Source organism: Panthera leo, chromosome D4, assembly GCF_018350215.1.
Source record: "Panthera leo isolate Ple1 chromosome D4, P.leo_Ple1_pat1.1, whole genome shotgun sequence".
Lineage (NCBI taxonomy): Eukaryota > Metazoa > Chordata > Mammalia > Carnivora > Felidae > Panthera > Panthera leo.
In genome coordinates, this window is record NC_056691.1 from 88,913,378 (window position 1) to 88,933,860 (window position 20,483).

Here is a 20,483-nt window from a genome sequence, read left to right on the forward strand (position 1 = left end):
GGGAAACGGGGTTCTCTCCTTAACCGTTTGGGACCAGACTGGAAGGCAGTGGTAAGGCTTGGAATGTCCACCTGGGAGGACAGCGGGCAGGGCTGGACGGCCAGGCAGATGGCTGGAGGTGAGGCACCGGGGGACAAGGAGGTGAATCCAACTGGAGGGCCCACCTGACATCCTCACTGTGTACCCAACCTGGGCCGGGAGTGGGCGCAGGCCTGGCCAGGCGAGCAGAGATGGGATCTCAGACCGGGCTGGTCCACGGCCTCCGCTATGGAACACAGTCCCGGTGAGGTCATCCAGAGAGGGCCCCCGGTTTGGAACCTAGGTCACTCTCCCCGGAGAGGCGGTGGTGGCATGGCGTGGGAGAGGTCTGCGAGGCAGTGTGTAAGACCAACTGCTTAGGGTGGCTGCATGTCGGGAGGTGCGGGCCTTTCCGGCCAGAGGTTCAGAACCACATTTCTTCCAGAGCGCGTTGGGGTTAGGGCTTCTCAGCTGGCCCTCCCACCATCCGCAAGTGCCTCCCTTCCCCGGTGTTGACTGGACACCTGCCCTGGGCTGGACGCTCAGAGGACACTGAGGGCATGGGCAGGGCCGGGACAGCCAGCAGGTGTGGTCCCCACACCACTTAGGTCCCATGGGCTCGAGAGAGGTCAGTGTTAATCCAGGAATGATGAATGGAGGTATGAGTTAACATGAATAATAGAGAAGTACAAATTCATACTTGAAACGGTCACAAGTATTGCTTGCTATAAATCAGGACCTATAGAGTAAGTTGTTTTGATTTGTGTGTGTGTCCAGTGTTGGGCCGGGGCAAAGGAGGGGGAAGGAAGCGCTCTCAGGAGGGCGGGGGGTGCGAGGGGGCGCGCAGTAAGCACAGTAGAGGAGGTTAGAGGGTGTGATTGAGCGTACATGTGCGTGTGCGGGTGAGCGTGGCAGTGTGGGTTTGTGCGTCTCTGTGTGGGAGGGTAGAGTGACGGTCGCGGGGGGAGGGGGGTATGCGTTAGGAGTGTGTGTGTCCGGGTTACTGTAGGTGCCCATGAGTGTGAGGGTGTGTGTGTGTGGGGGGGGGGGTGTCCGTGCGTGTGAAGTGTGTCGTGTTGCGACGAGCGTAAGTGGTGTGGGTGCAGAGGAGCCCGTGCGTCTTTACCGTGGACGACAGTGCGTGTGCCTCGTGTGAGGGTGTATCTGTAGGTGCGTGTGCGTGCGCCCCGCGCCCCACAGTCCGCGTCGCCGGCGTCAGCGGGCTGGGTGCGGCCCCGCTCGGTGCGGCACTGGGAGTTCTCCAAGGTGCTAAAATAAACCCCGCGAAGGATCAGGTTTCCCGACCGAAATAACCCAGGAGCGGCCTTCGAAATGCGAACTGCGATCGAAATCCGGGAGGGAGCGCCCGGGGGCGGGCGGTGGTGAAAAATGCTCCCCTCCCCTCCCCGCAGGGGCCCCGCCGCGGCCGCCGCCCCTCCCTCTTCTCCCCTCCAGCTGCGCGCGCCCCTCCCCAGGACGCCGCCCTCCGGGGAGCAGAGCTTCTCCCCCACCCCGCCCAACCCCCTTCTCCCTCCCTTCTGGGGTCATCACCCCAAATAACCGGCCTCCTTTGGCCATCCGTCTTTGCAGGAGTTAGTGAGTTTGTAGGAGACTTGGCGCCCGGGTTCCAGAACCAAATAGTCGTTCATTTGATGAATATTTATTGACTGCCTTCTATAGGCCGGGCAGTGCCCCTGGGCCCGTCAGTGAACAAACAGACGGCTGTCCCTGCCCCCCCTCCCTCGCCGGGGCAGACCTTGTGTTAGGAGGACACTAGCCATAGACACGCACAGAATAAGGGTGACGGCACGTTAGAAAGGACAGTGACCGAGAGGAAAGGAAAAGAGCAGAGGAGGGGGAGGGGTATTGGGGTGATGTTTGAGTCCCGGGGTACCGCGCTGGCTCACTGGACGACCGGCAAAGAATCCCTTCGCCTCTGAGCTTTGATGTTCCCATTTGTGTGATGGAGACTAAAAGCTTGACTGTGAGGTTGGCCGGAGGGTTAAGGGACCCACACTTAGCTCCAAGTAGGCAAGAGCAACCGTTAAGTACAAGTTAACGATAAATGCACTTGGTGGTAGTAAGGAATAGCAGAGGGGTGCTAAATCGTAGCGGAGACCCATCTTAAAGCTTCAGAAACAACAAATAACCCGTGTCTGCCATGTGCAAACTGCTCTAGGCCCCACAAAGCTGCCAGAAAACCTCTCCTGCTCTCAAAGGAGAGAGAGGCAGTGTATCCAGGTGGTTAGAGGCGAGGGCTTGAGGCTGAGACCCAAGCCTGAATCCCGGTTTCCCCTGACGAGCTGTGGACCCTAGCAAGTCGCAGCACCCTCCACCCGGCCCTTCCTTCAGCAGCTGACAGGGCTGGGACAGGAAGGCTGTGTGGACCATGGGCCAGGGAGGGCAATGGCTCAGGGGAGGCCAGGTAGTCTGCGGGCATGGGGCCACCCCAGAGTCACCTTCGCGCTTCCCTCGGGTCCTTGCACGAGGCCTGGTGCGTAGCGGGCCTCAAGCAGTGTTCCAGGAGTGAACGAGTGAATGAGTGAGGGCCACGCCGTCGGGAAATAGAGAAGCGGTGAAGCATATGGCCAGAAAGACAGCCTGCAGGCTCAGAGTTGCAGGGACCAGCCAGCCCCCGTTCCAACTCTGGCCTCGACCAGCTGTGTGGCCTCACAGGTGATGTCACCACCCCAGGCTGCTCTTCCTCATCTCTAACGTGGGGACAGGGTGGTTAGACTTGCCCTGTTGGCTAGACGTCTCTATAATCCGTGCTCTTCTGGGCCTGGGTACGGCAGTGGGTGGCTCAGGGTGACCCATCGGATCCCTGGGGATGCACTTGGCACTTACCACTTTAACCACGTGTTCATATTCTACTCTGGTGTGCAGGGGTGTAGTGTAAGGATGGCCATGCCAGAAGAGTTCTGGAGAGTCATAAGACAGGGGACAAACTACCTGTCCAATAATCAGGGGTCGCTTCCATAAAGTATGGCCCGTCCACATGGCCGAATGCCAAGGAACCGTTGAAAAAAATGGTGGGTCGTCATGGAAACATGGTCAGGTTTCTATTAAGTGAAAAAGGTAGGGTTTTATTTTTTTTATTAGTTTTCTTTATTTTTGAGAGGCAGAGAGGGACAGAACGCATGTGGGGGAGGGGCAGAGAGAGAGGGAGACACAGAACCGGAAGCAGGCTCCAGGCTCTGAGCTGTCAACACAGAGCCCGATGCGGGGCCTGAACTCACGACCCGTGAGATCGCGCGCGACCCAAGCCGAAGTCGGACGCTCAACCGACTGAGCCCCCCGGGCGCCCCGAAAGGGTAGGTTATTTTTTTAAAGGGCATGTAATCCAACCATATTTTTAAATGCATTTCTGTGCAGAGATGATATCTATAGATACAGTCTGTTTAATATAGATTCTTTCTGGTTATTAAAGTAATACTTGCTTTTGTAAACTATTTCCGGAACCGGAGAGGGGACCCTTTATAACCTGACCGCCCTCGTGTTAACAAGGGGTGGTCTCCAGGCAGTGGGATTACACCTGCGTCATCTGTATTTATTGAATTTATTTGAACAGGCATGTAGAACCTTGACAGTAAGGAAAAAAATAAGGGTATCGGTAAAAGTATACTGTTTTATAAACTGGCTAGTTATTTCATGGGTGTGTATCCTCTCTAATTAGACTTCAGGAAAAGATCAGTGACAGCATCGATTCAATGAGTGAATGCATTCTGAGAATTCTTTTTTTTTTTTTAATGTTTATTTATTTATTTTGAGAGAGAGGGAGAGTGCAGGGGAAGGGCAGAGAGAGAGAGGGAGAGAGAGAATCCCAAGCAGGCTCTGTGCCTTGCTGTCAGCGCAGAGCCTGACCCGGGGCTCGATCCCGTGACCGTGAGACCATGATCTGAGCCCAAATCAAGAGTTGGATGCTTAACTGAGCCACCCAGGCGCTGCTGAATTCTGAGAATTTTTGAGAAGCGGGACTGTGTGGCCTATGGTAGGGCCTCGTAAAGGGGGGGAGCCTGCTTCTCAGCTGTCTGAGAAAGCGAACAGGGCCACCCTACCTGAGAGAGGAAGGAGCAGGTCTCAGGCTCAGTGAGCCCCTCACACCATCCTTCCATCAGCCCCCCGCACCCCCCCCAGGATGGGGAACAGAGGCCAGGAGGGCTCATAGGACTTACTCGTGGTCACTAAGCTGGAGGTGGCCAAGCCAGGGTTTGAACCTGGGGCTGTCTCACGCCAGGACCTCCCCTTAACCACTCCTGGGTCAGAGCTCAGCTGGACTCCATGGTCTTCTTCAGCATGGGTCCCACTGTGGCCCTCGGAACCTGCTGGCAGCTCTGACCAGACCGAGATGCTGACACAGACCTTGGGGTATTAATAGCCCCAGTCTGGGCTAGGATCCTCTTCCCCTCCTGAGGCCAGCCCAGGTCATGGGCCCCACGCAGGGAGAGGGAGATGCGTGCCCTGGTGGAGGCCTGAGCGAGTGTGCCCAGGTCCCTGCTGTCTGAGGGATCCGTGTCTGGACGCCCTCCTGTTCCACCCCAGGGGCTGGCTTGGGAGTTGAACCTCCACCCTTTTGGGTTTCTTGGCTGGAGGCCTTCATGCCTCTGAGCCTCAGCTTCCTCATCTGTAAAATGGGGGTGGTATCACATCTTCACAGAAAGGCTGGTTATGGGGCGCGAAGGAGCTAGAGCACACAGCTCAGTACACTGCCCGCCACCCACGCATTCCGAGCACATCTGCATGTGTAGCTGTCCAGGAGCCAGGATGAGGCAGCCCGGGTCATCAGTGCTCCACCCAAGAGGCTGGGACGCCACCCAGTCTGGAACATCGTCTTCTGTGGCTGCGTGATCTGAATGGAACGGTCTGGAAGAAGGATGCCGGGGAGTCTGCAAGGGACCCCGGACTGAGGGCTCCTGGAGTCTGCCTTCGCACCAACCAGGTATGGCGTAGGTGTGGGTCCTTCTGAAAGGGACACTCAGAAGTGAGACAAGACTGTGCCTTTTTTGCCAAACAGGATCAATTCCTAACCCATAGGGTTGAGGGCTCACTGTTGGGGCAGGGACCCTGCTCAGCGTTTAACAGACATCATCTCACTGACCTCACAATGGCCTTTGAGAGGTAGACGCTAATATTCCCATGTTACAGGTGGAGACACCAAGGCCCAGACGGGCCACGTGACTTGTTCAAGATCCCACGGCTTAGTTGGTGCCGGATCCCAGGTCATCCCCCATTTGTCAGACTCTGGAGACCATGGCTGGTGCCCTGTGGCCAGAGAGCACTCACCTCCCCCACCTTGGAAGGCTCTGAACCTGGTGCCTGGAGGCTGCGGGGTGTCACGGGTGGGCTCCATGATTGGAAGGGAAGGTCACAGCCTCCTGCCTCCATCCCAGCTGGATGGACAGGCCCTGAGCTGTGAGACCAGGGCGTTCACTGCTGAGCCTTCTGGTCACCCTGTATCAATGGCTTTCCCTTGAGCCCAGGCCCAGCCAGCCCTCAAAGGGCTGTGGAGACTTTGGGTTCCTGTAGTCACCCAGGTGGGGACAGAGAGGCCTGACTCAAACCCCAAGTCCTCAGCTGGGCCCTCTCAGTCTGCCCTCTTTGGCTCCCAGCCTCTCTTGTCCTTCTGCGTCATGCACCGGCCACACAGGCCTCTGGGACTTCATGTGGGGTAACCTGTCCTCCCACCGTGATTCTCAAGACAAACCGAGGCTGTGGTTCTGTGACCCTATCCCACGTCTCTGCACCTGCAATCATTTCCATGTCATTTGTCTGACCCCCCCCCCCCTGAACTGAGCTTCCCGGGGACAGGACGGACCTGTCATTTGTGGCGCGTGCCAGGCCCCTCGGGTCGCATCGGGCGTTTGATAACCACTGGTGGGCTGCCTGAAGCTGCCGGAGTGCCCCTGTCCTTCGAAAAAATTCTAAGCAGTGGAGGCAGCCTCCAAGAGGCAGATCCATTACCAACCGATCACCCAACCCTCCCTCTAATGGAAATCAGATCTTACAGATTATTGCCATTTGATTGGACTCTCATGCACCGAAGCCAAATTCAAGACTGATCAAAAAATAGGAATAAAGCCCCAACCTGCCAGCTTAATGAAATGCTGTCAAGGTTGGGGGGGGGGGGGGGCTGGGCCCGGCCCCAGCCGACCCAAGATGATGCCGTCAGTGACGTCCTTCACTCCGTCTGGTGCCCGGGGAGGCCTTTGGCGTGGCCCCACTGTCCGGTCCACGGGACAGGGTCCCCGGGCCCAGGCCAATGGGGCGGGTGAGCCTGGCTCGCAGGGGTCCGCGCTGCTCCGAGGGAACCTGGTAAGAGCAGGGGTTAGTTCAGGGCCTGCGTCTGGGGGCCTCTGGGCCAGGGCAGCGGGAGGACTACATTTCCCAGACTCCTCCAGTCCCGGGGAGTGAGCCATTGGAAGATTTAAATAGCCCAGGCCCAGAGGCAGCGAGGCCGCAGCTGTGGACTCGTCCGCCTCCCCGGTGGCTCCATTGGCGCTGGCCCGCATCGGTGGGCTCGATTGGCTGCGCAGCTGGCACTGACGTCCCCGTGGAGCCCGGTGGCAGCTGGAGGTAAACAGCCATGTGCAATCCTGCACTCTATATTTAACAGCTGCTGCGGAGAAGGCAGGGAGGCAGGGAGTGGTAGCGGGATCCCCGGGTGGCTCCAGTCTTCGGGGAGAAGGCCTCCCAGCCCGGCTGGCACCGGCCCTCGTGGCGCGAGGCGTCACCATGCCAGCCTCCCAGAGCCGCGCCCGGGCCCGGGACCGCAACAACGTCCTCAACAGAGCCGAGTTCCTGTCCCTGAACCAGCCCCCCAAGGGCACCCCGGAGCCCCGCGGCTCGGGCAGGAAGGCCCCGGGCCCCTTGGCGCAGCCCCCGTCCCCTGGCGATGGGGCCCGCGAGAGGCGCCAGTCACAGCAGCTGCCCGAGGAGGACTGCATGCAGCTGAACCCCTCCTTCAAGGGCATCGCCTTCAACTCCCTGCTGGCCATTGACATCTGCATGTCCAAGCGGCTGGGGGTGTGTGCCGGCCGTGCCGCGTCCTGGGCCAGCGCCCGCTCCATGGTCAAGCTCATTGGCATCACGGGCCACGGCATCCCCTGGATCGGGGGTACCATCCTCTGCCTGGTGAAGAGCAGCACACTGGCCGGCCAGGAGGTGCTCATGAACCTGCTCCTGGGTGAGTGTGCCCGCCGTCTGCCGCCCGCCCCGCCAGTTCCCCCGGGAGGGAGCCCACACCACCCCGCCCCCCGCCCAGCATGAGTGGGGCCCTCAGAAGCCGCCTGGAACCATCTAATGAGGTTAGGCAGGAAGGGTGCCCCAGAAACAGGCAAACCTCCAGCCTGGGAAAGAGAGAGCCGGGGATGCACAGGCGGGGGCCCCCCTCCAGAGCGGGGGCCTTGAGAAGGTGGAGGCCCTGAGGGAACCTCCAAGGAAGGGCCCGGCTCTTGGCAAAGTGCCCCCACTGCCCCAGAGGCGGCTTGAAGGGAGGGGGTGCTGGAGGATGTGGCCTCGAGGGAGGCCGTCAAGAATCTGGTGGGGGTCCTGGAGCTGGGATCCTGGTAAGTGTCCAGAGAGGGGGAGCTCCCATCCCATGGGTTGGGGTCCTTGAGTTCCTAGGCTGCTTGCAAACAGGGCTTGTGAGCTGCTCCCACGCCCCCCCCCCAGTTGGTTCAGAGCCCCTGCCTGCTGCCCAGGCCTGGGGGTGCCGGAGGTCCATTCTGGGGCTCCTGCCCACTTGTGGCCGCCTAGAGTCCTTACCTGCTGCTTCCCTAGGTGAGTCACTGGAGGAACCGGCCAGGTGAGCTGGTGCTGGTTTGTTTTACCTCCGTCTCTGCTGCCGGTATCTCTCCATTTGGCCCCGTCCTGTGCTGGGGGACCCACTCCCCTCCACTCGCAAGGTGACACCGACCCCCATCCTGCACACCTGCAGATCCCCAAGGTGCTAGGGGAACCCCGGCTTCCACCCTGCATGCCGGGCCCACGTTGGTCCCCTCGGCCCTCTCAGCGCGGCCACCAATTTGGGCACAGGCGGTCGGAGGTCTCAGGCCAAGCAAACCCTGCCGAGGGAACCCAGCTCCAGAAGGGGGGTAGTAGGCTGGGCCACCGACAGCTGTGATCCCAGATGAAGTTAGGACAATGTGCGTCTCGCTGCTTAGGTCTCAGAGGGTCTGGGGCTGGACACGCTGTGGGTGGAACGTGGGGAGGAGGAGACGGTCAGGGGCTTCCTTGCAAACCCCCCCCCCCCCCGCCACGTTTTCCCGTTCTTCTTATTAAATCGTTTACGTTACTCGTTGTTTCCCCCGAATAGACAGTCCCGCGTGACTGGTGCTATTATCGCTCCCACTTTACAGATTAGGAAACTGAGGTTCCTATAAATAAAGCAACCTGGCCAAGGCTTCGGAGCTAGAGATTTGCACCGGGCCCGCCTGACACCAGGCTTGTGCTCTTTCCAGGCGCCCTGCCACGGGCTGCCCGGGGCAGAGCCCTGCGCTCATTATCCAAGGTTTCCCTGGGGCTCTTACAGCCCCAGACAGAGCAGCCGTTCCAGAAAGCTGTGTTGGGAGTTAGGTTGTCTGGTGTCCGAGGACAGGGGTGAGAAGGGACCCTGAAGCCTCCCTCTCAGCCCTGCGCCCTAGCCCCTGTCCGCAGGTCCCTTCCCTGGGTGAGTTGGAGGTGACAAAGCTGTATTTGTAACGTGTTCAATGTTAACTGTGTGCCCAGCATTGCATGAAACACAGCGCTTCTAATCCTCTCACAGTCCCAGGAGGGAGAAGCAGCATCTTCCCCTTGTAAAGAGGAGGAAACTGAGGCACAGGGCGGCGGCTTGCCCACGGTCATGCAGCTGGTCAGAGACGGTGCGGGGAGCACGTCTAGCTTGTTAAGAGGAGGTTTCTGGCTCATTCCGGCAACCAGCAGCTGTGGGCCCAAAGGCACCTGCTTCAGATTCGGGATGCCTCCCTTCTCGAATAAGAATGACAGTCGTTCTTAAGTTTTTAAAAACGTCATTCATTGAGCTTCTTTGTGTACCGAATACGATGCCACGAATGTCCTGTATTTCATCATCTAAAAATACTTTTAACGACTTAATAAGCATTCGTATACCCGCTTTACAGATGAGTTAACCGAGGTTCAGAGGGGTCCAGGGACATGCCCACTCCACACAAGCGTTAGTGGCAGGCCCAGGGAGCAAAGCCACGTCCTCCAGACGGCAAACCCTTTGCCTCCCCTCTCGCCGTCAGCCTGCAGGCTGCGGGTACCACCCCATCGTTCCAGAAGCATGAATACAGCAAGGAGGTGAAGGGTCTGGGGGGAAGTTTTCCACCTGCCAGCACCTTTGCTGGTATATCTGGGCGCTAAGAGCACAGAGAAATAGGGGCCTGGCCCAAAGCAGCCTCTCAACAGCAGGTGCTCAGAGCAGGCAGAGTGGTCTGTGGGCTCCACTCACTCCGTGGGGGTGCAGACCAAGCCCCTCAGTTCCGTGGCAGGAAGCAGGTAGCCAAGGTGGGTTCAGATCCCACAGCTCTGGCCCAGCCCGCCAGGGGGTCTGCCATTCTCTACCTGGGGAGAGCAGCGCAGAGTGGAGAGTTCGGTCTGTCCTTCAGTCTTGGGGGGGACAGCGGGGAGCAGCTTTCCACCCTAGGGCACAGGCTCCCAGGTCAGACTGGGCTTTTTCCAATCCTTCCCTGACCCTTTCCCTCTGTGAACTTGTTCAAGCCAGTTCCCGTCTCTGAACCTCAGTTTCCTGATCTGTACGTGGGGCCCCAGGGCTTAGAGGAAGCTGATAAGGCACTTGGCACAGTGGGTTGCAGGTGAACATCCCAGTCCTGCCCTCTTGCCCTGAGCACTGGGGCACCTAGCTAATTCCCGGGGGGCAGTCTCTGGGCTGGGAGTGGAGTCCCCCTGTGTAGTTGGGACCTAGGCTCCCTGTGGCCCCAGAAGGGAAAACTCAGGTGCCCTGGGAACTGAGAGTTCTAGCCGGTCACCCTGGGAGGGGTCCCAGCTGGGCCAGGAGGAAGTCCTCTGCACTGCCCCCCCACCTCCGTGTTCCCTCCCCCCAGGGCCATGCTGCCCAGCCTGGAGAACAAGCCAAAAGGGGTCTTAGCAGCTGGCAAAACCTTGGACTCCAGAGTCGGCTGGACCTGGGTGCAAATCCTAGCCCCGCTGTGGGAACTCGGACACGTGACTTTGCCTCTCTGAGCCTCATTTTCCTCATCCGGCAAATGGGTGGCTGGGACGGCTCACTGAAGAAGCACACATGAGAATCTTGGCTCATACTAATGCCAGTTAACGCTTGTGCAACTCTGCAGAGCAGTATCCTTGCCCCATTGCCATTATCAAAAGCAGTCTTGGGTCCCCCCCCCAGGCCCCAGACACCTGTGAGATGACTCAGTCCCCTCCCTCGGCCCTCCCCTGCAGCGTCAGGCTTGATGATCCCACAGAGAGCCATGCGACAGGTGACCTAGGCCAATCCCAGCTCACCAAGCCCATCCCGGTTTCTTCGTGGGCCTGTCCTTGGCGGACCATGGCTCCCATGTCTTGTTGCCATGATCTAGAAAAGTGTCTCTATTGAGATTGTCCTGTCTATTAAAATTTTAGCCATTTTAAGTGTTCATGGCCATTGAACACATTCTCAATGTCATGCAGCCATCACCACCGTCCGTCTCCGGAGCTTTTCCTCTTCCCAAACAGAACCCCCATCTCCATTAAACGTTGACTCCCCAGCCCCTCGCCCAGCCCCTGGCACCCACCGCTCCCCTTCCTACGTCTCTATGAACGTGACTTCTCTGGGGACCTCAGAAAAGTGGAGTCACACACCGTCGTCCTTTTCACTTTGAGTAATGGCCTCCAGGTTCCTCTGTGCTGTAGCGGGCATCGGGAGTCGCTTCCTTTTCAAGGCTAAGTAATATTCCGCGGTATAGCTACGCCACGTTTTGTTGATCCGTCACCCATCGGTGGACACTTGGCTTGCTTCTGCCCGACGGCTGTCGCGAACAGCGCCGCCGTGAACACGGGTGTGCAAGTCCCTGCTTTCGGCGCGCTGGGGTAATTTTTCGAAGAACACCCGCACTGTTGCCCGCACGTCTCTCTGGGTCCTTGCTAACGCCCACTGGTTTCCGGGTTTTGATAATGAGCATCCTAGTGAGCGTGCAAAGCGGTATCTCGTGGCTTTGAGTTGCATTTTCCTTAATGATCAGTGACGCCGAGCACTCTGTCATCATATCCTCTTCTAGCAAGGGAAATTTGAACATTACGAGGACAGATGACCAAAACAGTGAGGGCTTCCCTTAAACCCCCTCCTCCCGAGGAATAACATCCCCTGCGGCTTGGGTCACGGGCCTCCGGACGCGTGTGCCAGCCTAACTCTGGGCACATGCTAACATAGCGTAGGTTTCTCAAATGACCTCCTGCAGTGTTGTTCCCAGCAAGGCCTCCTTCTCACAGGACCCGCCGGGCCATGAACATGCCCTTTGGGAACATGGTCTCAGCCCCACGTCCCTTTACCTCAAGCTTCAAGGTTCAGAAATCGGAACTGGCCCGTCAGCCTTACAGCAGCCCTACACCCACCCGGCCCCCCTGTGCAGACCCTCTGTATAATCTGTGATGTCATCTCTCCCTCACCACCCACTGGGTCCGCTCTTAGCGACGCCTTGGTGACGACCGCCCCCCCCTCCCTGCCTGCCTGTCCCTAATTGATGGCTACCTAGGCTGACCGGCCTTCCCATCTGGAGCTCTCCTGTGGAGCCGGTGGCTGCCAGATCTGTAGGGAGAGAACATTCCCCCGCCTTTTCCTGGCTTCACTTGTCATGTCTCCGTGGGGCTCAGTGAGACATCGTTCCCTCCGGGGGGAGGGGGGGGCCTTCAGCCGCCCCCTGACCATGCACCGTCCTGACAGCTGCCCTTGTGGCCATGCGTGATTGGGCAGGCTCATGTCTACACTGCCTGGTGCTCAGCTGAGTGAATAGATGATGCTGTCAGACTCCTGTGCCTGTGGTTTTAATTTCCTTGTCCCCCAACAGTCTTCGGAGAGAGCCGGAGCTGGCCTTGGTATCTGGATTCTTCAGATGAGAAAGCAGATCGTTCAGGCCAGGGGAGATAGAGACAGGCCAGGGCCCTCGCATTTCCCCCCCCACCCCCTGCCCCGCCGGGGTGCCCAGGGCTGGGGGCGTGGCTCTGGCTGAAGTCAGGGGCTGCCCAGGTCGGGAGAGGTGCCGGGCATGGGCACATGCATCTACACACACACACTGCTCACACCGACAGAGTGGAGGTCCCAGTGCTAAAAGACTAGAAGGTTCCCACCTACCCTCAGGACACCCCTCTGCTCGCTGTGCACCTCCCTGAGAGCTACATCCTGCTGGAACCGTGCACTGGTTTTGTAAAGAGATTTCACGTGCCTGTGCTGAAACACACATGAAGTTGACCACGTGAACCTTCTTTAAGCGCTAAAATGCAGCGGCATTAAATGCATTCGCATCGTAGGTAACCATCACCCCCACCCACCTCCAGAACTTTTCCGTTTTCCCAAACTGGGGCTCTGTCCCCACTTAAACAAGAACTCCCCATTCCCTGCCTTCACTTGAGAACGTCCCCAGGGTTCATCCATCCCCCAACCCTTGGTAACCGCTGTTTACTTTCCGTCTCTGTGAATTCGTCTATTCTAGGGCGCCCCCTAAAAGTGCAGTCATGCACCACTTGTCCTTTTGTAAAAATAACTGTTGAACAATGTGCCCAATAACGCCTGTTCGTGGGAAGAAAACGATTAAATGCAGGATGACAGAAAGACAATAAAAAAATCACCCTCGTCTTCCTACCTAGAGAGAAGCACTCTTAACCAGTCGGTGGAGGCTTCCGGACTTTGTGTCTCTGCGTATAGACACATTTACATCTTATTTTATAAGAACGGCATCACACTGCAAATCCTGTTCGGTACTTGTCCTTCTCCACTTAAAAAACCCCACAGGGCTCCTTCGGTGGCTATAAATACACACCTGCCTCATCGTTGGCGGTGGCCCCAGCACGCCATTGTCTAGACTTGGCCACGACACATCCCATCCGTCTCTGACTCAAGGGCATCGCGTTGGTGCGGTCCTCGGTGTTAGGAAGACCGTGAATCACGGTGCGTATCCCTAATTATTTCCCAAGGAGATATTCTACGAATGGAAGAGCTGAGTCAAGGAAGTCGTGTTGCAAAGGCTTCTAGGTCTGAGGCCGAATGCCCTTCAGAAAGTTTAGACGGATTGGTGCTGCCCCACAGCCCTGCCGGCCGGTCCCCCAGCTCCTGGAGGAGTTGGAACGGGGGGCTAAGAGGCAGGGTCGGCCCCCGGGGCCGGAAGAGCTGGGGCGCCTCCTCCCTGCCCCAGCCAGTGAGAGTCACGGCCCACAGACCCGTCCCCTCGCCGGGCAACAAGGAGCCCCCACCCCACCCCCACCCTGGTCAGGCCGGGTTTGGGTCTCTGCTGAGCCCACAGCCTCCCCCTTCCCGCCTCCTGCCCAGCCTGATTCCCCCATGCTGGAAAGCAGCTGAAGCTCCACGGGGGCCAGGAGAGGTCACCTCAGCCATTCCTCTGCCTCCGGGCAGACACACACACACACACACACACACACACACACACACAAGCGGCCAGTCACAGGCAGGCAGGAGGCCTCAGGAGCGGCCAATTCCAAATCTCCCATGATAGCAGCTCTTTTCTCCGAAAGCTCTGGCCCCTGGCCTCGACCCTGTGACCCCCCTGGTTCCGCAGGCAGCACAGGCCCTCAGGGTCTCTGAGATGGGGAAGGACAGGGGACGCTGAGACAGGTCTCTCATCCTGCTCTGAGGAGGGGAGGCTGCCGGGGCAGCAAGGCCTGGGGAACGGCTGTGCCTCCTGTCTGGGGGCCCGGACATCTCAGAGCCCAGCTTGCTGAGAGGGGCCGGGAGTGGAAATGGCTACAACCGGGACGGTGAGGGAGGCCGAGCCCTGTGTCCCAGGCGCCGTTTATGAAGCGCGTCCTGCGAGCCGCGCTCTGAGTGGCCTCCGGGACTTTGTCAATGAGGGGAAGGGAGGCTGGGAGAGGCGGACGTGCCAAGGTCGTGCGGTCGGCAAGCAGCTGACCTTGAAGCTGGCCTCTGATTCTGGAGCCCAGGTGCGTGCACAGCCACTGCCCTCGTTGACCGCAGCGGGTGAAGGCCCGGGGAGGCCAGGTGGCCCGCTCTGCTCGCACGGCGCGCCAGGGGCGACGGGCTTCTGCCGCCGTCCTGCCCCTCTCCCCCGAGCATCCTGCCGGGCCGACCTTCCCCGTGGGCCCCCGTTGCCTCGTCTCCAAGGCCAGGAGGAATGTAGGTCAGGGAAGTTGACAGTGCTGTGCGATCGAAATTCACGGAGCCCTGAGTGATGGTGCCATTTGCTTCTATTTCTGGGCCCTAGATTATGCGCTGATAGTGTCAGAATCATGGTCACAAGGAGGGCTGGCCGGGGTGCTGGAGGAGGGGCGGGCAGCCCCGTCCTGGCAGCAGGAGGTGGGGGTGGGTGGGGGGAGGCCCAGGGAAGGCATCAGCTGTGCTGGGGAGCCGTCCCGCCTCTTCCTCCTCCAAGCCTCAACACCCAACGGCCACAGCGTGGGGACTGGGAGACCACTGTCCCGTTACAGAGAGGAACTCTATAACCAGTGCTTACTGCCCACCTGCTACCTCGGCCCCACGGCACTCGGCCAGCCGGGCTCACCAGCCCGGGGCCGGGCCCGTGCCTGACCTACCCGAGAGCCAGCCGTGCCCAGGAACTGGAGGTCCAGTGAATGAATGAACAAGGCATAGGATGGGCGGGGCCAGACGGACAGCCAGCGGCAAAGGGGTAGAGTCTCTACCTCGTTATGGCCTCAAGAGACAGAACCAGCCAGAAATAGCAGCGGATTCCCAATGGCCCAGACGCAGGGGCGCCTGGGTGGCTCAGTCGCTTAAGCATCTGACTCTTGCTTTTAGCTCAGCTCACGATCTCATGGTTCGGGGGTTCAAGCCCCACGTCAGGCTCTGCGCTGACAGCATGGAGCCTGCTTGGGATTCTCTATGTCCCTCTGTCTCTGCCCCTCCCCCGCTCGCTGGCTCTCAAAACTAAATATTGATATCAGGGGACACAGGTAGCCTCCGAGGCCTCTGTGGGGGGGACAGGGGAGGGTCCCCAAACGGAGCCCTCCCCGCCAGCTTCTCCACAGGGCCGCCTCTCTTATCTGTTCCACACACTGAATCTTCGTATTTGCTTTCGACGGGGAAGAAATGCTTGGCTCCTAAAAAGTGAGGAGGGTGTGGGTCTAGCTCAGTCCTTGGCCTGTGGTTCCTGACCAGCCATGACGGGGGCCGGGGCGGCGTGTGGGGAGACTCGGGCACAAGCCCTTCGTGCCTTCAGCCACCAAATCGGAGGATGCCAACGCTGCCCCCTCCCTCCTGCCTTCCTCTGTGCACACCTGCTCCAGGATTCACGCTTGTCTGGGAAGGCAGCTTTTAGACCAGCAACAGCCTGCCAAGGTGATGAGCCTTGGTTTTTGGCTGAGAAACTTGGTCACCAGTTGGACAGACGACGATGCCTTCCAGTGACTAATGTCACGTTTGGCTCCTTCTCAGGGCCCGATCCTGGTCCACATTAACCCCCCAGACCCCAGCAGCCCACCCGACACCCAGGCTGTGGCTGGCCACCGCCCAAAGCGCCAGGGAAGCTCTGATTTCCCTGCGGGTGGCGGAGGTCTCGGAACAGGCGTCGGGTAATTTCGACCCTGGGGGGGAGCCCCAGAGAAGGAGACACTCTCACCGACGCACCTGCTGGATGCCGGCTGGCCGCCAGGATCAGGCCGGCTGGGACTGAGAAGTAATAAGGGCAAATCCTGAAGGACGAGGGAGAATAAGTCGGCGGGGGAGGGACAGGCCGGAACCTTCCAGAAAGGACGAGCCGCAGGTACAAATACTCCGGCCTCTAAGGCTTGGTCTTGTCCTCCGTAAAAGGGGGACGATATGGTTCGGCTGCTGCCGCGGCCAGTAGTGTGATGGTTCCTCCAGAAGTTACCAGCTAGAGTGACCGTAGCATCGTGCGACTCCGCCATAGGCCTCTGTCCTCACAAACACCGGAAACAGGCGCTCGGCAAATACTTGGACGCGAGCACCCGCAGTAGCCAGAAGGTGCAAGGAACCCAGACGTCCCCTGACAGGTGAACAGATACAGAAACGGCGGGGGGCAGGGGGGGAGGGGTCCCGGCAGCGGACTGTTATTCCGCTTTAGGAATAAGGTACCAGTGCGTGCTGCGTGGAAGGACCTTGAACACACGATCCTGAGTGAAAGCAGCCTCACACAAAAGGCCACGTGTCTGACTCCCTGCATGAGAAGTGCCCACAGGAGGCAGATCGGTGAGAGAGAGAGAGAGAAAGCAGATCGGTGGCGGCCAGGGCTGGGGGCAACAGGAGAGGGACAGGTCGTGTCATGGGTCCCGGACTTACCCGGGGTGGGAAGCGTGTTTTGCAGCTGGGAACTGGTGGGTGTACAGTCCTGTGAATGTATTTTTTTTTTAAGTGTATTTATGTTGAGAGAGAGAGAGAGAAGTCACGCGCGGGGAAGGGGCAGAGAGAGACAAGGAGAGAGAATCCCAAGCAGGCTCCGAGCCGTCAGCACAGAGCCCGACGCGGGGCTCGAACTCACGGGCCGTGAGATCATGACCGGAGCCGAAGTCGGTGGCCCAACCGACTGAGCCCCCCCAGGCGCCCCAACCCTGTGAGTGTGTTGAATGCCACTGAACTCTATGCTTAGGTGACACGAATTTCACCTTCGCTTCTCAAAACCAGGGATATAGTCATGTGCTGTTCCCAGGACCGCAGGGACGTCAGTGAGGTCCTTCCAGAAGAATCACCAGCCGGGGTTGGTGGGTCAGGACCGAGGCCCTCCTCAGGGGCCCGTGCTGCCCCCGATGACCCACTCTGTCGTGCTGGCACCTTTACCGAGCGCCATGAACAAATTGGGTCCGGGCCCTCGCGGAGCACGTGTGGCGTCAGGGAAGAGAGACGAGCGGGATGCTGAGAAAGCGTGTGATGGGCCAGGGCTTCGGTAAACGGGCGGTCGGGAAGGCCGGTCTGCCGAGGAAAGGGAGGGCCCGGGCCGGGTGGGCGTCCCAGGAAAGGGCGTTCAGGTACAGCACAGGCAAAGGCCCTGGGGTAGAAACGCGCCGGGGGGGTCGGCGTGGCTGGAGCGAAGGAAGCAAGGCAGGGCGGGGGTGCTGAGGTGTGAGGGGACGCTGACGGTCCCTCGGGGCCTCTCCCTCTCGCCCACAGCCCTGCTCCTGGACATCATGACGGTGGCCGGCGTGCAGAAACTCATCAAGCGTCGCGGCCCGTTCGAGACGAACCCCAGCCTCCTGGACTACCTCACCATGGACGTGTACGCCTTCCCCGCTGGGCACGCCAGCCGCGCGGCCATGGTGTCCAAGTTCTTCCTCAGCCACCTGGTGCTGGCCGTGCCCCTGCGCGTCCTGCTGGTACTCTGGGCCTTCTGCGTGGGCCTGTCGCGCGTGATGATCGGACGGCACCACATCACGGACGTCATCTCGGGCTTCGTCATCGGCTACTTCCAGTTCCGCCTGGTGGAGCTGGTCTGGATGTCTTCCAACACCTGCCAGATGCTCATCTCCGCCTGGTGAGCCGCCTGCTCGGGGCTCCGGGAGCCGAGAGAGGAGGCAGGCGCGGCGGCCGACCGGCGGCCCCACGTCCCCCGTTGCGGTTGGAGGCTGGCGACCGCGGCCGGGCGGCCCGGAGGCTCGGTGCGGCCGGCAGGGGCGGGTGCTCTCTGCCCCTTTGCCTGGACCGCGCGCGTCCTCTCTGGGCCACGCTTTGCTTCCGCCACGGAGAAGGCAGGCGAGAGCTAAAGGTGGCGGGAGCGGGGCCGGGTCTCGTCCCGTCCCTCGGTCGCCGTCACGACTGCCGAGTGCTTGGCTGTGCCCGCCGTGCCCCCAGCGCGATGCCTGGCAGAGCGCCCCCCCCCCCCCCCCCACCGCCCAGCACAGGTGCCACTGCCATTAACGGTCATCGGTAGCTCAGGGCAGCACTTTCCCAAGGGCGCCCTGCCGGATGCCAGCCTGCAAGACGCTTTGGGAAGGAAAAGGGTTTTGTGGTCAAATAAACTTCGGCAATGCCGCGCACCGTGCCCCCGTGCCGGACGTTCACGAGGGCCGTTGTCGCCACAAAGGCTCTGACAAGTCCTGTGCAAATGCTTCCTGTCAAACTCCGTGTTTCCTCAGCGTATTTGACCACAGACCCCTTTTCTCGAGGAACAGCTACTAACCCCCAAAGAACCGCCGTTTCCTCAAGCGCGTTTTGGGAGAGGCCGCCCGGGAGCCGGAGGGCCTGAGGCACGCGTGGGCCTCTCCCAGCGCCTGCGCAGAGCTCACGGCCGCGGGCCTCGGTGCCGCTTTGGCCCCCAGGGGCCGGACTCCATGTGACCTGATAGGTCGTTTCCAAGTACCCATCATGGATGTGCATTTCATGTGACAATACAAGGCGATATGCAGCGGACCCCTCTCCTGCGTGCTCTCTCCTCGTGTGATGCAGGTTTCCAGGCAGGAGGGTCTCTGTTGACACAAAAGGGTGGGATGTCTTCAGCCCCGGATGGGCCGTGGTGTCAGGTGGTCAGAGGTTAAGGGGCTCCTAGATTTTTCCGGGCTGGTTGGTCGTTCTCCCTGAGGTCACGATGCGGGGGCTCGAACTCACAAACTGTGAGATCGTGCCCCGGGGCTGAGATCCAGAGTTGGACACTTAGCCGACTGAGCCACCCAGGCGCCCCCATTTTCACTTACATCTTAATCACATCTGCAAAGACTCGATTTCTGAATGAGGTCACATTCACAGGCGCTGAGAGTTAGGACTTCAGCATATCTTTCGGGGCCCACAATGCGACCCGTAACACCTACGATCCTTTGGGGGAGGAAACCGCCTTCCTCTCTCAGCCAGGCCATGGGGACAGGGCAGAACATTCCCGTCTGCAGAGGGGTCCAGCTGCCGGTGGTGAACGGTGGGAGGGGGGGGGGGGTCTCCGGACCCAGAGCACTCCACAGGCCTAGCCCTCAGGCCTGACTACCCTCCCCTCCTGCTGCAGGGAACCCACATCCGCCCCTTCCCCCCCCCACCCCTGCCTGGGACTTGCCCCAGCAGACAGGACCCGCCCTCCCTCCGCAACCCACCCCTCCAAGGCCCCGGGCTTCTCTCCTGAGCCTCCGGTGTTCCCTTTGCTGCTAGGGGTGTGGGACACCTGCACCTTGTCTTTTCCCTCGAGGGGCTCTGGGGCACCCAACCGGCCGGGCCACCACGATTTAAACCCCCATCTTGCCACGTTGAACATCGGCTGCTTCTGGAGCCTTTACAATACATTCTGCGCCTTTCCACGGACGCTCCCAGGTGGCGAGTTTACGGGATGCGGAACAGAATGGGGTGAGGCTGTCTTCCTTCTTCACCTCGCCCCTACCCTGGGAACCTGCCGTCCATGGTGGATCCCGCTCCAGCTTTGGGCTGGGGACGGGCCCACGTCCCCAGCAGGGACACAGGTCCCCAAGGGCTCTGCCTCTGCAGGGGGTGGGTGGCGGTCTCTGGAGTGTCTAGGATGAGAGGGGATGCTGGAGACTGGAGGCCCCTCGGCGGCCCCCCTAAGGCTTAAGGGGAGCTGGTGGCACCCGAGCGCCTAACAAATGCTTAAGAGGAAAGGCATCCTGGGAAGCCTTGTCTGGAAGGCACATGCTGTGGGGTGTCAGTTACACTGGGTGCTAGAGACCCAGGCTCAGGCCAGTGCCAGCTCTTCCTGGCAGCGGTGACATCCCCTCTCGGAGCCCTCGTGTCCTGATCTGTCACACGAGGATGACAGTGATCCCTGTGAGGGCATGCGTGACCCTGGGGCGCCCTCCGTGGGGGAGCCTGGCGTAAGGTCTGTGCCCGAGGATGTCACCCTGGCATCCTGGACGGACTCCTCTGAGGGAGCCCACGAGAGCAGAGCTGGGGGCGGGGTTGGGAGGAGGCTGTGATTCCTCAGGAACCTGCCATCCCCCCACTGTTTCTGGAGAGAGCCGGGGGCCGGGGACTGGGGGCAGGGGAGACGAGGGGACAGCTTCCAGAGCCCCAGCGATGCAACCAGAAAGTATGGGTGTGTTGTCGCATGGGTATAGGGACCGGACTCCTGTGACCAAAGCCAATACCTGCTCCCTCTTTCTTTTTTTTTTTTTTCCTGGTGAATTTTAAGAAGTGGTGTTTGAATGGTGAACCAAGCCTGCGTGCCCGGGATAAACCCCGGGGGTCATGACGCAGTACCCTTTTCTAAATGTTGCTGGATTGGACTGGATAAAGATCTTGTTAAGGATTTTTGCCTCTAGAGCCACGAGGGCCGTCCTTGATCTGTCTGTGTCCGCCTGGGTCATCAGGGTAACGCTGACCTCGTCTATTTTTCCGAGAGGCTGTGCAGAATCGACATTTTCCT

At 59.8% G+C, this 20,483-nt stretch overlaps 1 protein-coding gene across 1 annotated transcript; it reads left to right on the plus strand.

The window, feature by feature from the left end:
* Positions 1-4,307: 4,307 nt before the first annotated feature.
* Positions 4,308-18,536, plus strand: PLPP7 (phospholipid phosphatase 7 (inactive)). The gene is made up of 2 exons (XM_042913353.1): positions 4,308-7,201; positions 17,303-18,536. The coding sequence occupies exons 1-2, from the start codon at positions 6,751-6,753 to the stop codon at positions 17,665-17,667; spliced, it is 816 nt and encodes a 271-aa protein (XP_042769287.1). The 5' UTR covers positions 4,308-6,750; the 3' UTR covers positions 17,668-18,536.
* Positions 18,537-20,483: the final 1,947 nt, after the last annotated feature.